The following is a 12,934-nucleotide window of genomic DNA, read 5'->3' on the forward strand; positions in this document are numbered from 1 at the left end:
AACGCTGGTTTGGTACCAAAGTTATGATACCTCCTTTAGCATTCCATTTGATATTTGTTGATATTGCCTTTTCATACGCGGAGATCAACGCGGCAGGAAGAATCAGCACAGTCCAGGTTCGCTACCCTTGTGGTAAAAGTTTCGAGAATACAGAGGCGTACTTAGGGCACAAAAAACTTTGCAGAACCCATCAAAATGAGGAGCATGTCATGTCTGTGACCCCAAACTCTAGTTGAAGGGCCGCCATAGTTCTGGCTAGAGTTTCAATTCCAGCTTCGACGCCGAGACTTATGCCCTCTGTAGCCTGTCAGTGCGGCAACAGATTCAAAAACCATAATAAAATTCATGGTCCCGAATATCTCTGTGCCGTTCATGAACAAAAGGTGAACGCACTTTTGAACACATTGAATTTGACTCGGTACTCAAGATTTGATTGGGGTGCGGGTCCAACATTAGCGACAAAAAAGCGTTCTATTCCACTTGCGGAAGCCACAGCCTAGAAAATACTGTGTCCTTGTGGACAGAGCTTCAAGAACGAGAAGAAGCTATGAAATAATTTGCGGTATCCGAAGACTCATCAGGCAGAAAAATCGAGATCTAGATCAACTTCCAAAAGCACAACACCGGACTCGGTGTCATCCACGGTTTCACATTTACCTTCGACTACGATTTCTCCAGCTTTATGGCCAGTATCAAGTACTATCCCATCTTCAGTGCTCTCGAAAACTTTGCTCAACTCCTGTACCTGCAGTCCTGCTTTTAAGCCTAAACAAGTCTCTCAGGTACACAAACGCGACTATTTATATTATAGGCGCCAAGTTGATAAGTCTCTTACTCGAAACCAACAACAAAACGACTCCTTAGTCTCTTCCTTTGCATCTCTAAAATTGGACCCTGTATTAGCGCAGGCTGAGCCTTTAGTAGCTAGTTTTGCCTATATGCGCGGTTGTACATTTACCAGCCAGAAAGCCCTCGAAAAGCACAAAGTGGAAAAGAGATCGCTTGCATGGTCGGAAAAAGGCGAGAAGAGAAACGATATATTCAAGACACCCCGACCGCAATATCATAAGGATGAGTACTTACTAGATATGTGCGAGGCTCTCGTAAGGCATAGTTATGGTGGAGGATAATGTTACACGGGGTTTGGATCTATACTTCTCTTGCCGGGTCCCACGCTAAGGCCGGTGAGCTTTACGCTAGTGTTCCGTGAGGGTTGTCTGGCGAGACAGTGGAATGGTATGCTTGATGAGAAGGTAACAAAAGGTTTGATAACACTAGTCTATATTGCTATAGACTAACAGGTAACAATCTTGTTAAGTAGAGATACTAGTAAGGAAGTACAATTTGAGGACGTGGTTGGTCTTCAACCTCGTCGTCCCTTGTCAATGAGAGAATCATTCTTGCTACTTGTAACACTTGTAAGATATAACTACTATTATACTTTTACTATACCTTATAGTAGAGAGTACCTATCTACTAGCGTAGTTACTCTTCACTTCTCTGCTCTATCTACGTAAGTCACGTGATAAACTCTTGTTACATAGTCTACGAAACCTATTCCATAGGCTGTATGTACAATGTTAGTCGGGTCCACGGCAAATCCCCTCTTAATCATATCGAGCTATATAGCTGGCCAAGACCATGCATGCGCCACCAATTCAGCCGTCCAACGTCACGATTGGTTGGCACCACGGCCCATCCAGTACGTCGTTAATGTGTATCTCCCACTAAGTCCATAAGTGGCAAATCCTAACAGTATAACAAGCGCATAGTTGTGGCTTTCATGACCCTGGGTATACTATCCCATGATGCTGGTTGGTCCCACGGCACAGCATGACGAGGCGGGCTGAGGCGCAGAGGCTGTGCTATCATCAGGCATCCAACACCATGATCAGCCTGCTGAGATGTTGACCGGTAAGGACGGCAGGGAGTGCAGGCACCTATAAAGTTTATGGCTGCGGCACCATGTATTTCGATAAGAACAGTATACTTTTAAGCAACTAGAACACTTCCACTATAAATTCTAAACGCCATCCTATATCGCGACTTACACACAAGAAACTGAATAATGGGTGTCCCAACTACACCCACCGAAGCCGTACCATCATACGACGATGTAATCAACAACCACCCCGTAAATCGCTACACGCCATCGGGCTCACTATCCGGCGTACGTTCTATCTATCCCCCCCAGCCCCACCTACCCATCTGTATCAATCATAGCGAAAAAAAATACAGTTTAAAAAACTCCAACTAACACAATAATCCCAGTACACCACTATCCCCCAATGCGACGATGCCGACCAACCCCCCCTCACCAGGGAAACCTCGGACCTAGAACGCAACGCCTATACCCACACCCACTCATCCCTGCCTCCTTCGCAGCAGCAGCAGCAACAACAACAACAACGACAGCCGGAAACTTTTGCCCAAACAATAACCAAACTGCTTCTCCCCCAGTCAGACTCGCAGCACAAGCACTGCACTGCGTGCGATGAGCAGGTTCAAACGGCTGCGAGGCAGAAGAGGGAGAGTGAGAGGTACTGCTGCACCATGGTTGCTGTGACGTTTATTACGCTGTTCATGTGCGGGATGGTGCTTGGAGTTGTGATTGTGAATGCGAACGCGAGGGGGCATAAGGAGTCACATGGCGGGATCTAATCTTTCTTTCTTTCTTTCTTCTTGTTTTTGTGGGATAGATAAATTGGGTTTGCGATACGGTTAGTTGGTGTTGGAGTTTGACAAGGGGGGGCGTAAAGGAGCGGTATGATGGACGTGGAAATGGGTGCTTGTGAGTCTACATCACGAACATCCACCGGTGTAAGTTTTGCACACATTGTGGTATTGTTCAAATCATGTTTTGTCATTAATAGTTAGCCACATGGAATGCTGAGCATGCTTGAGCTTCTATGCTTCTATTTTACATAGCTTGAGTGCATCTGACGCTTCTGCCTCTCGCAGCTGACATTCTACTCCAATAGAGAGGCCTGGTTGGTGTACAGCACGTCAACAACGTTGCTCAGCTTCTCAAGAGTGGCGAGGGCAGCATCATATCCCTGATCGCGTTCAGACTCGTCATAGACGATAAGACATCCGGCGCCCTGGTCCAGCACTCCAATAATGACTTTGTCAAGAATCATTTGGGAGAGCTTTCGCTCAACCTGTATCGTGTCTAGCCCGACCATCTTGGCGACATGGTCGATTTCGACCCGGCTAAAGGGCTCGATGACCTTGATGAGGTTCTGCTCCAGCATGTTGTCATACAAGCGGCGAAGATGGGAGGTGATGAATCGGTCGCTGCCAAGCTGTTGGCGGTAGTCGGTCAAGGCGGTTTCGTACTCCTCTAGACTGCGGTTCGTATGTGCTCGGGCTACGGCCTTCATGGCCTCTAATCGCTTGCCGGCATACTTGACGGCGTGCTTCGAGGTCATGAGCGATGTCACGTCATCTCCAAGGTTGAGCATGATCTTGCAGAGCAGCATATACTGTAGTGCTGATGTTGCCTTTTGGTCCTCATCCTGTGAGTGGTATCCCTCCATTGCTTCGATGAAGTAGGAGAAGGCTGTGTTGAAGTCACCATCCTCGGCATGTAGCATGCCACTCTGCATGTCCAGTCCGGCCTGTAGCAGAGGTGGGGTGTAGACTGAGGCAGCCGATGTTCGGGCGGATGTGAGAGCAGCACGGCCCTTGGGTATGTTACCCAATGCATGATAGACACGCGATTCTAACAGCTGCACCTCGACCAAGACCAGCTTGTCGTCTAGGCGCTTCAGCTCCTTGAGCAGACTGTTGATGAGCGTCAGGGCATCGTAGTAGGACTGCTTCTGCATGTACAGCGCGACAAGTCGGGTCTCGAGGTTTTGCCGTAGGAAGCCTCTCCGCTCTGAGACGGCCCACTCTATGCATGACTTGGTGACGGCGATCTGGATGTCGGTCGTGTTTGGTATGGTGGTGAAGAGATCGAGCAGCTGTCGGACTGTGCTGTGTCAATCATTGGCCGCCGGGCCAGCGTATGGAGATGGAATGCATACCCAGTTTGGATGTCTTTGCTTTCGCAAACGACGACATTACCGATCGCGCCTGCTTTACCAGTTCCGCCAGAGCATCCACCTTCTTCTGGTCGCGGTAAAGCTCGCCGAGACCAACTAGAGCGGTCTCGTAGTTCTTGATGGCTGCCTCATTGGAACCGGGGTTTTGTGAGAGGACGTCCTTGTATATCTGTTCGGCCTTGGAGGGATCCGACTTGGCCAGCTTCTGCGCCTCTGCCACCCGCGATGTGGTTTCGGGGACAGCCATGGCTAGACGATCGATGGGAGAGTGTGTGTGAAAGGCGGTTGGGCAGTCCGTGCAAGCAGTTCGCCGGGAAGGGACGGGGAATTGTGTGGCGGAGATGGAGCTGGCCGTCGGTGATGATCAACTGCTGGTAGCTTAGCTGGAGATGCGGCGGCGGGTGCTGGATCGGCGATACATAACGCCGACAAGTGACGGGGCGGGAGCGGCATGGAGGAGCCACCTGCGCCACAAAGCGCATAGCAACGAGCCTTATCGACAACGGCGTGCAAGGCCCTCCCCCAGGTAACAGGCGACCTGGTTGTGCACGATTATTCGCAATGCACTCACTGCACATGACATGCATGTCGCCTGTTGAGCTGCAATCCACCGCCGACTCGCAACGGCGGTGTGCATCCAATGGGCGTACCATATCCATTCCAGCCGTCTTGTTCGCGCCAGTGCTGCCCCAGCGACGGCTGAGCTGGCAGGTCGCGCCGCCATCGTCATCGCCTATTGGCCAGTGCACGTAAACAAACCCCAACCTAGATCAACACTGTTCTCGCTCTGAACCTGCACTCCAGTCTCCCACCATCCGCCCTCCACATCTCACGAACCATTGCGTTGCATATTCTACCCTGCGCTGGATCGCTGAAGCCATTCGCGATTGATACCCTGATCTGTTTTCTCCAAAAACAAACTTCTGCGCTCAGCCCGCCTTGTACCCGCTGTGCACTCCCATACCACCTCCGGGACTTAAATATCCACGACACCAGATACCACAATGCCTTCCTCCGACAGAGAACTTTCCCGCGACAGGGAGCTCGTCCGGCACTCACATTCTTTCTCATCCGACAGAATGATTCCCATGTTCGTCTCCTCATTTTCCTCCATGCCAATGCACACCGCTACATTTCACTGCTAACACTGCGCTCTAGGTGGGACAGTGCTGACCCTGAACGGGCACCTCCGCCATTGCCATTGAACCCAGGTTCACCAAATCTCACCACCCGCCCTAACACATCAGCCGCCATCATGCAAGCGGCTAAAGCGCTAGAAGAGAAGGCGCGAGAGAGCTTGCCCGCAAGCTCATATACTACTAACCCTATGCCACTCAAATCGCTCTCTCCAGAGCGTGCTCTAATCAAAGGTAATCAGCACAAGCGTATGCAATCGCTCCAGCCAGGTAGTGTTCGTGACCTGCGCAGCTACTTAGACAACCGGTCACCAGAGCGGTCACCAGAACGCGACCGGCCGTCAAGTAGAGGAGGCAGGCCAATCTCGCGCGACTGGGACAAGGACTACTTTGGCAAAGATGCCGATCCCAGTCCTACCAGACATGTCACACCGTCGCCAGCGCCACGGTTCGAGATCAAGGACACACCAGCTCTGAGGCCCACTCACCGGCCGTTCCTAGGCGAGAACACGCCTCCTTCTGCTACGATGATGGCCCTTCAGACAATGTCTATCCCCCAACATATGCTGGACCCGCCACCATCGGCCAACTTTAACAGCTCGCCACGCTCTCCACGCTCTCCACCACCAGCTGCGGCAACTACCCCGGTATCTACACCAGTGTCAGCGCCAGCACCAGCGCCAGCGCCCGCCCAGGGATCGCTTCCACCTCACTCATTCGACAACATCGCCAGTCAGCTTGTCAGCATCAACAACATCGTTTCCAGTCTCCAGAAAGACATGTCACAACTCAGTCGAAGGAGCAAAGACAACGCGACTGACCTCATCAGCTTGAAGGAGGCGACAAACCTCCGGGATGAGGATATTCGAAAGTCGCTCAAGGACCTTCTGGCAACCATGTCGCAAAAGCAGCAAGAAGCTGCCACTGCCGCTATGAATGGAGATACCTCTCGGTCTAGCAGCCTCAACCTTCAGGATCCCCACATGACACCCACGAAGCAGTTCACCTTTCCGAGGATGACATCAAGTAGCCCCTGGGCCGACGAGCGCATCGGAAGCCCCAACCCATACTCTGTCGAGGGTGCCGCTAGTGTCGCCATGCTGGAAAAGATCATTCGCGAGATGGTCACCAAAGATGGTCAGGAACGGCTTGTAACAAATCTTCAGAAGCTGGTTGACAAGGCCACTGGAGAGACTGCCCAGAAGGTCGCTGAGCTGGTGGAGTTCGTCAAGCAAGGTTCAATGGGCGGAGCTGTACATGCTGCTCCTGGATCTGCAAGTTTCCAACCTTCGCCAGGATCTGGTGCGCTCACTCGCACAATCTCGGCTGATAGCAAGGTCTACTCTAGCCCCAAGGCTGCTGACTTTGTAAGCGAGGAAATGCTCAAGTTCCTGCGTAAGATCAAAGACAGCGTTGCAGAGTCTGGCTGTGTCACCATGGCGACCAAATCAATGATTCAAGATCTTCGCGGTGAAGTGCTAGGCATGGGTCGCGAGCTTGCACGTAAGCTGGAAGAGGCGGAGCAGGCTAGAGCTGTGGAATCAGATCCAGAGTCAAGTCAGCCGAACGAGCAGATCAACACCATCGTCCAAGAGGGTCTCGCGAACCTCAAGGAGCACATGGACAAGGTCATGCGTGAGCGAAGGCGACAATCTATGTCGTCAGTCGTGACACGCAACACTGTCGACAACAACGAGGTGTACGATGTCGTCAAGCAAGCACTCGCGGAGCGAGGCCTGGATCAGCCATCCGCCCACTCAGCTGCCCTCGACAAGGAAGCTCTCATCAGTGCCGTGCGAGAGGCCTTCGACGGCGTCGAGATGAATGCCAATCGTGAAATCCAACAAGTCGGCTTGGGCAGAGACGAGGTCCTGCAGTGTCTACGCGAAGGACTGCAAGATTTCAACGGCTCCGGCGCGGTTACCAAGGAGGAGATTGAGAAGTTGCTGCACGACTCCCTCCAGCAGATTCAACTCCCACCTCCAATCAATGAAGTCCATGAAATCCGCGAGGAAGTCCTCATGGCCGTGCGAGAATCCCTAGAGGAGTTGAAGCCAGCTCTTACTGCCCAGCAGCCAAAACCAACCGAGAGTATCTCGCGAGAGATGCTTGAAGAGGTTATCCGCCAAGCTCTTACCGAACACAACTCTGCCGGCCTAGAAATTGAAATCCCCCCGGAGAGCATCACGGATGCGGTCAAGGCAGCAACGGAAGCTCATAACGAGTCTGTCATGCAGCATCTAAAGTCAATGGTAGAAGAGATGCATACTGAGTTCGAAGGATACTCTTCCACCAGTGGCAAGGACACAGAGCAAGTTCTGACAGCGCTTCGGGAAGGACTCGATAGTCTTCGTACAGAAATCCAGGGCTCATCAAACCAGCCGAGAGAGATCACTCAAGATGGCGAGATGATTGATCAGTTCAAGGCGGAGCTCGATAAACTGCGTGAGGATGTCCAAAGCTACGTTGCAGAGGGCCCTCGTGGAGACCAAGCATGGAGCCGCGGAGACATGGTGGAGTATCTCAAGTCTGAGTTCGAGAGTCTTCAGGAAAAATTGAGCTCTCAACTTCTCCCTGCCTCTAAGACCAACGAGGAAATCCTTGCTGCTCTCAAAGCAGGCTTTGAAGAGATGAAATCCCAGGTTGCTCTCAGGTCTGGGGAGGATGACGACGTCGACTCGAACGAGGATATCAGTGAAGCCATCAAGCACGAGTTTGATCAACTCAAGGAAGTCGTTCTCGGCGACTCTTCCAGCAACAAGAATGACATTCTCGAGAAGCTCCAGACGGGCTTGGATGGACTCAACACACTCTTGAGCGAAAAACAGACTGCATCTACATCTAACGACGACATGCTTGCTGCTCTCAAGGCGGAGTTTGAAACCTTCCGGGAGACCTTGGGCAGCTCAGTCGTCAAACAAGACGATTCAGCAAACAAGGACGAGATTGTCAATGCTGTCCGAGAGCTTCTTGATGGATTGCACACCTCTCAGGAGACCACTTCAAAAGATAACCTGGCTCTTATTCGCGGAGAGCTAGAAACATTGAAGGAGTCATTCAGCAACGCTCTTGTGCCCAGTGGGGATAATGATAAAGCTGAGATGATGATGACCGTGAAAACTGCTCTCGATGAGATCAAGGCCAACCTGTCAGCTGCCAGTGTCAATGAAGAGCTCCTCGAGGCTATCAGAGGGGAGCTTGAGCATGTGCACAAATCCAATAGTCTGATCCAGCAACACTCGCGCGCCGACACGGAAGAAGTATTGGAGGCTGTCAAACTAGGCCTTGATGATCTTCAGTCCCACATCGACAAGAAGTTCAACACTCCTCCTGAGCGCAATGGCCCTGCTACTGACGAGATCATCGATGCCATGAACGAAGGCATTGAGAGCTTGCGAGCCGACGTCTCCAAGATTGTTGAGAAGCCTGTGGATATGAGCGTGTCTCACGAAATCCTAGACGTTCTCAAGGACGGCCTTGCCGCTTTGCGCGCTGACGTAGAGGCGTTGAAGGGTACCCATCACAGCACTCAGCCTGCACAGGAGGTCGCTCCTGCGCCCGCGGGTAACGAGGTTGCTCTAGTGGACAAGCCGGATGGCGAAGAGACCACGTCACGCGAGATCTCTCAAGACGTAGTAAAGGACGTAGTACAGGAGGATGCGGCACCGCAGCCCGTCGCCCAATCGCTGGATGTAGCCAAGATGGAGCGCCTCCTTACCCAGATTCAGGACAAGGTTCAAGCTATGGATGCCAACGCCAATGCCAACGCCAAGGACGTAGCACCACCTTCAGAGCCAGCAGTTCCCGCTGGAGCTGCCATGAAGGAAGATCTTGCCGCCATTGAAGAACTCCTCAAAGACGTCCAAGCTGCTGTTCTGCTCATGCAGGATCGTGAGACATCACCGCCTGCGCTCGAGGGTTTGGCCAAAAAGGAAGATACAGATGCGATCGAAACTCTGCTTGCAAATACCAAAGCCAAGATCGAAGAGCTTGTTCTCCCAGACCCTGCTACTACTGTCACCAAAGAGAACCTGGAAGATGTCGAACTCGTAGTCCGGACGACATCTGAGACTTTGGATGCACTTGCAAAGAAGTTTGAAGAAGAAGGTGCTACCAAGGCAGATGTTACCGTCGTTCAGGTGCTTGCGGACGATATCAAGGTTGCTCTAGATGAGATGAAGGCCGCAAAGTCAGAGGACGAAACCAACCCCCAGGCCACCAAAGCTGATATCGATGCTGTGACCCTTCTCGTTGACGATCTCAAAGTCAAACTGGATGACATGAAAATCCCGGACCCAGAAGAGCTCGCATCCAAGGCCGAACTGGAGCAGCTGACTGGACTCATCCATGACTTCCGCGACAGCCACGAAAAGATGAAAGACACCTATGAAGCGGATATCCAGAAAACAGCTACCAATTTTGATGAGCGTCGTGCTGAGGCCACTCAAATTGTTGAGGATATCAGTGGTGTCAAGGCTGCTTTGGATGAGATGCGAGAGGAAATTAAGACCAGCCTTATCGAAGGTGGTCCTATTGAAAACCTCCAGGCATCGTTCAAGATCATGGAAGAAACTATTGGTGCCAACAACGTCACTGCTGATGTCAAGGAACTAATGGAAATTCTCACCAGGGAGTTTGAGCGTGCCCATGGCTCCATTGAGGGACTACAGAACGACAGTGCCGAAAAGTCAGCCCTCCATCTCGAAAAGCATGACGAAACCAAAGAGGCCGTTGTTGCTGCCTTCACAGAGCGCCTGGAAGACAAGTTCAACACACTCATGGCCAAATACGACGATGCTCAACTCCTGGCTGACGAGCTTGCCAAGGTCATGAAAGAGAAGTCTGAAGAGCAGGAGAAGATGCTTGAAAGCACCAAGACGACAGCGGATGAACTCCGTCTAACTATCGACACTCTTGGCGCCACCATCGCTGGGATGAACGACCGATTCGAAGGTGCTACTACGCAATGGTCCACTGATTCTACGACTGTACTTGGCAAGGTCGACGAGACTCTCACCAAATTTGACGAACAGAAGCTCGCCACGATGGAGAAACTCGAAGAACAGAAGGCTGAAACCATCGCGAAGCTGGAGGAACACATTGCCAAATTCGAAGAACTCAAGCTCGAGGATAAGACAGAGCATTCTCATACGCGCGACGAGATCAAGAATGTTGAGTCAATCTTCAACAACATCCAAGACAACATGACCGAGTATCATCCCAAATTCATGGTCGCATTGCACGAAATCGAAGAGTTAGTCAAGGCCCATTACGAACACGCGCAAAAGTGCAAGGAAGAGGCAGACGAGCATGCCAGGGCTTGGGATGAGCAGGCAAAGGCTAGATCTGAAGAGTTACAGGCCCATTTCGAGAACTTACCCAAGCTTCTGCCAGCACCTGCTCCTGAGTCGCAGGAGAAATATGACGATGGTCCTGTGCAAGAGAAACTTGATAAACTCCTCGCCATTGAGCCATCACCTAGTTACAATGATGGTCCTGTGCATGAGAAGCTTGATAAGCTGCTCGCGATCGAGCCACCGCCAAATTACGATGACAGTCCTGTGCACGAGAAGCTTGACAAACTCCTTGGTCATGCCGATGAAGCTAGCAAAGCAGCCTCAAATGCCGAGAAACTGGACGAGATTCACAATCAAGTCAAGATCACCGCTGCTGAGCTCAGTGAGTTTGTCGCCAAGCAGACTCAATTCATCACCGATGGCAACGATGCCAAGGAACGCGAGGCTGAAGAGTTGTCTCTACTCATCGAACGCAGGACAGTGCAGAAAGAGCAACTCGAAATTGACCTGGAGAGCCTCAGGGCTGAAAAGGCCACTCAGAAGGAGCAGCTTCTCGCAGACATCCAGGAGATGAAGGCTGAGAAGGAGAAGGTTGTTCAGGAGCTCAAAGAAGAGAAGGAGCGCGTCATGATTGAGCTGCAAAACGAGAAGGATCGCACTATGGCGGAGTTGAAGGAAGAAAAGGATTCTCTCTTGGCTGCTGTTGCAGCACTTCAAGCAGAACGCGAGAATCTGGCCAATCAAAAGGTGCGCCTCACCGGAGAGGTCTCTTCTCTCCATACTGCGCTCGAGATCCGCCGAGAGGAACTGCACATCATGGATACCAAGGCAGATGCATTGGAGCGCCGCATCTTGAATGGCATTATGGATCACTCGCGTGCTTTGATGATGAACAAGAATGGCTCGAAGAGCCCTTCAAAGCTAAAGAAGCGCATGGGCACCGATGTCGGCACGGAAGAGAGCAGGGGAATGCCACCTCCCAGCACTGCAGCGAATGGTATCTCCCTTGCACTCAAGCCTCGTCCCGCCATTCGACGCAATGGTCAGCCTGTCAACCCAAGCCAACGCAGAATCTTGTCTCTCAGTCAGATTAGCGGAAACACGCCAACAGGAGCGCAAGCCTATCCAACCACGACTGCCTCGAACGATGCCAACGCTAACCTGAAGCGGAGCCACTCTGTTAAAACCAGCAACTACTCTCGCAAGGGATCTTGGGGTGGACGACCCAGTGCCGTCGTTGCCAACAAAGAGAACACTGTCTTGCCTGAAGTTGACGAGAACGAAGCCTTGGACCCCATCTCGCATGATGTGATCGAAGAAGATGCACAAAGCGAGACTGGTACTGAACGCCGCTATAGCGTCGACGACTACCCTGAGAGCTACGCCGAGGGTGAGACGCCTGGCTATGATGGACGTTCGAGCTTCGGCGGCACAGGCAGCGAGTACACCTATGCTTCTGGAACTTCCTACATGACAGGTAGTGATATTGACCAAGACCGTCGCACATCGTATGGTGCCCGTTCTACTCACTCTACCGCTCGTGGTCCAGAACCAATCAACGAAGATCCTGAAGGTTCTGAAGGTTCGCAATATTCGGATGAAGAGGACAATGAACCGACCGCTATCCTTGACCCATCTGAAGTCAACTCCTCCGTGATCACAACCGCCACTGCCGACAGCGAGGTCGACATGCCAACACAGTCAGAGATTGTTCGAGCCGTTGACGCTGTCAAGGCGGAGATGAAGGAGAACTATTCTCCTCCTAGCGACTCTGGCGTTGGCACTGATTTGGCTACTGCCGCTCTTGAGAACGAGCCAGAGCACGATGCTGACTACTTCCGCCGTGCAGCCGAGGAGGAAGCAAGTGTCGTCGGCGAAAGTGTCGTTGGTGAAGCGAGTGTCGCTACCTAAGCAAGTATCTTCACATGTCGGCGCTGTTGCTCCAAGCAGTCTTTAACCTACCGTCTCGCTCCGTGTCTTTCTCAGTTTGAAGCTTTGACTCGCCTCTGTCGAGGTTTAAGAGTTGGCATCGCTAGCGATATGCGTCGAGCTTGACGACGGCGAAGCTTGTGATACCAGCAATGCGTAGCACTTTGGATACGCTCTTGGACGGGCTGAACTCTCCTTTCTTATTTCGGTGTAGGATGATTGGGTATGGGGGTTCTGTGTATGAAGAAATAGGGGCATATGGAATTGCTTCATGATAACTGGGCACGAGTGATGTGTATTGGTACGACTGATTTTGCTAATGGCGTTATGACTTTGGCAGATAGATGGGCTCGCAGTCTTTTTGTTTTGTTTTGTTTTCTTCTTGTATGATACAGCACCTTCCGCTTACGGGAATTTGGTCTTGTTTGGAGCGGCGCAAGTATCAATTAAATAGGGCTCACTTTACGAATGTTATAATGAATGGAACTGAATTTCTCAAACTGGAGCCTTCTTCTTGTGATAC

The 12,934-nt window shown here is 51.6% G+C and overlaps 3 protein-coding genes across 3 annotated transcripts; 2 read left to right on the forward strand and 1 right to left on the reverse strand.

Moving 5' to 3' along the window:
* The first annotated feature begins 1,983 nt into the window (after positions 1-1,983).
* On the forward strand, positions 1,984-2,833 carry PSV08DRAFT_254873 (uncharacterized protein). Its single transcript, XM_014222601.2, has 2 exons — positions 1,984-2,170; positions 2,272-2,833. Exons 1-2 carry the CDS (start codon positions 2,069-2,071, stop codon positions 2,659-2,661), a joined length of 492 nt encoding a protein of 163 aa, XP_014078076.1. The 5' UTR covers positions 1,984-2,068; the 3' UTR covers positions 2,662-2,833.
* Positions 2,834-2,969: 136 nt separating this feature from the next.
* Positions 2,970-4,296, reverse strand: PSV08DRAFT_345993 (PCI domain-containing protein; the record flags this gene model as incomplete). Its single annotated transcript, XM_014222602.2, has 2 exons — positions 2,970-3,976; positions 4,032-4,296. 2 exons carry the CDS (start codon positions 4,294-4,296, stop codon positions 2,970-2,972), a joined length of 1,272 nt encoding a protein of 423 aa, XP_014078077.1.
* A 757-nt stretch (positions 4,297-5,053) lies between these two features.
* PSV08DRAFT_375901 (uncharacterized protein) lies at positions 5,054-12,574 on the forward strand (the record flags this gene model as incomplete). Its single annotated transcript, XM_014222603.2, has 2 exons — positions 5,054-5,139; positions 5,208-12,574. The coding sequence occupies 2 exons, from the start codon at positions 5,054-5,056 to the stop codon at positions 12,391-12,393; spliced, it is 7,272 nt and encodes a 2,423-aa protein (XP_014078078.1). The 3' UTR covers positions 12,394-12,574.
* Between the last annotated feature and the right edge of the window lie 360 nt (positions 12,575-12,934).

This window comes from Bipolaris maydis, assembly GCF_028858645.1.
Source record: "Bipolaris maydis strain C4 unplaced genomic scaffold PSV08scaffold_1, whole genome shotgun sequence".
In the NCBI taxonomy this organism is placed as follows: Eukaryota; Fungi; Ascomycota; class Dothideomycetes; order Pleosporales; family Pleosporaceae; genus Bipolaris; species Bipolaris maydis.

Coding starts and splice junctions, on each gene's coding strand:
- PSV08DRAFT_254873 (XM_014222601.2), top strand. CDS start 2,069: ATGGGTGTCCCAACTACACCCACCGAAGCCGTACCATCATACGACGAT. Junction 2,171..2,271: donor CATCGGGCTCACTATCCGGC/GTACGTTCTATC, acceptor CAATAATCCCAG/TACACCACTATCCCCCAATG.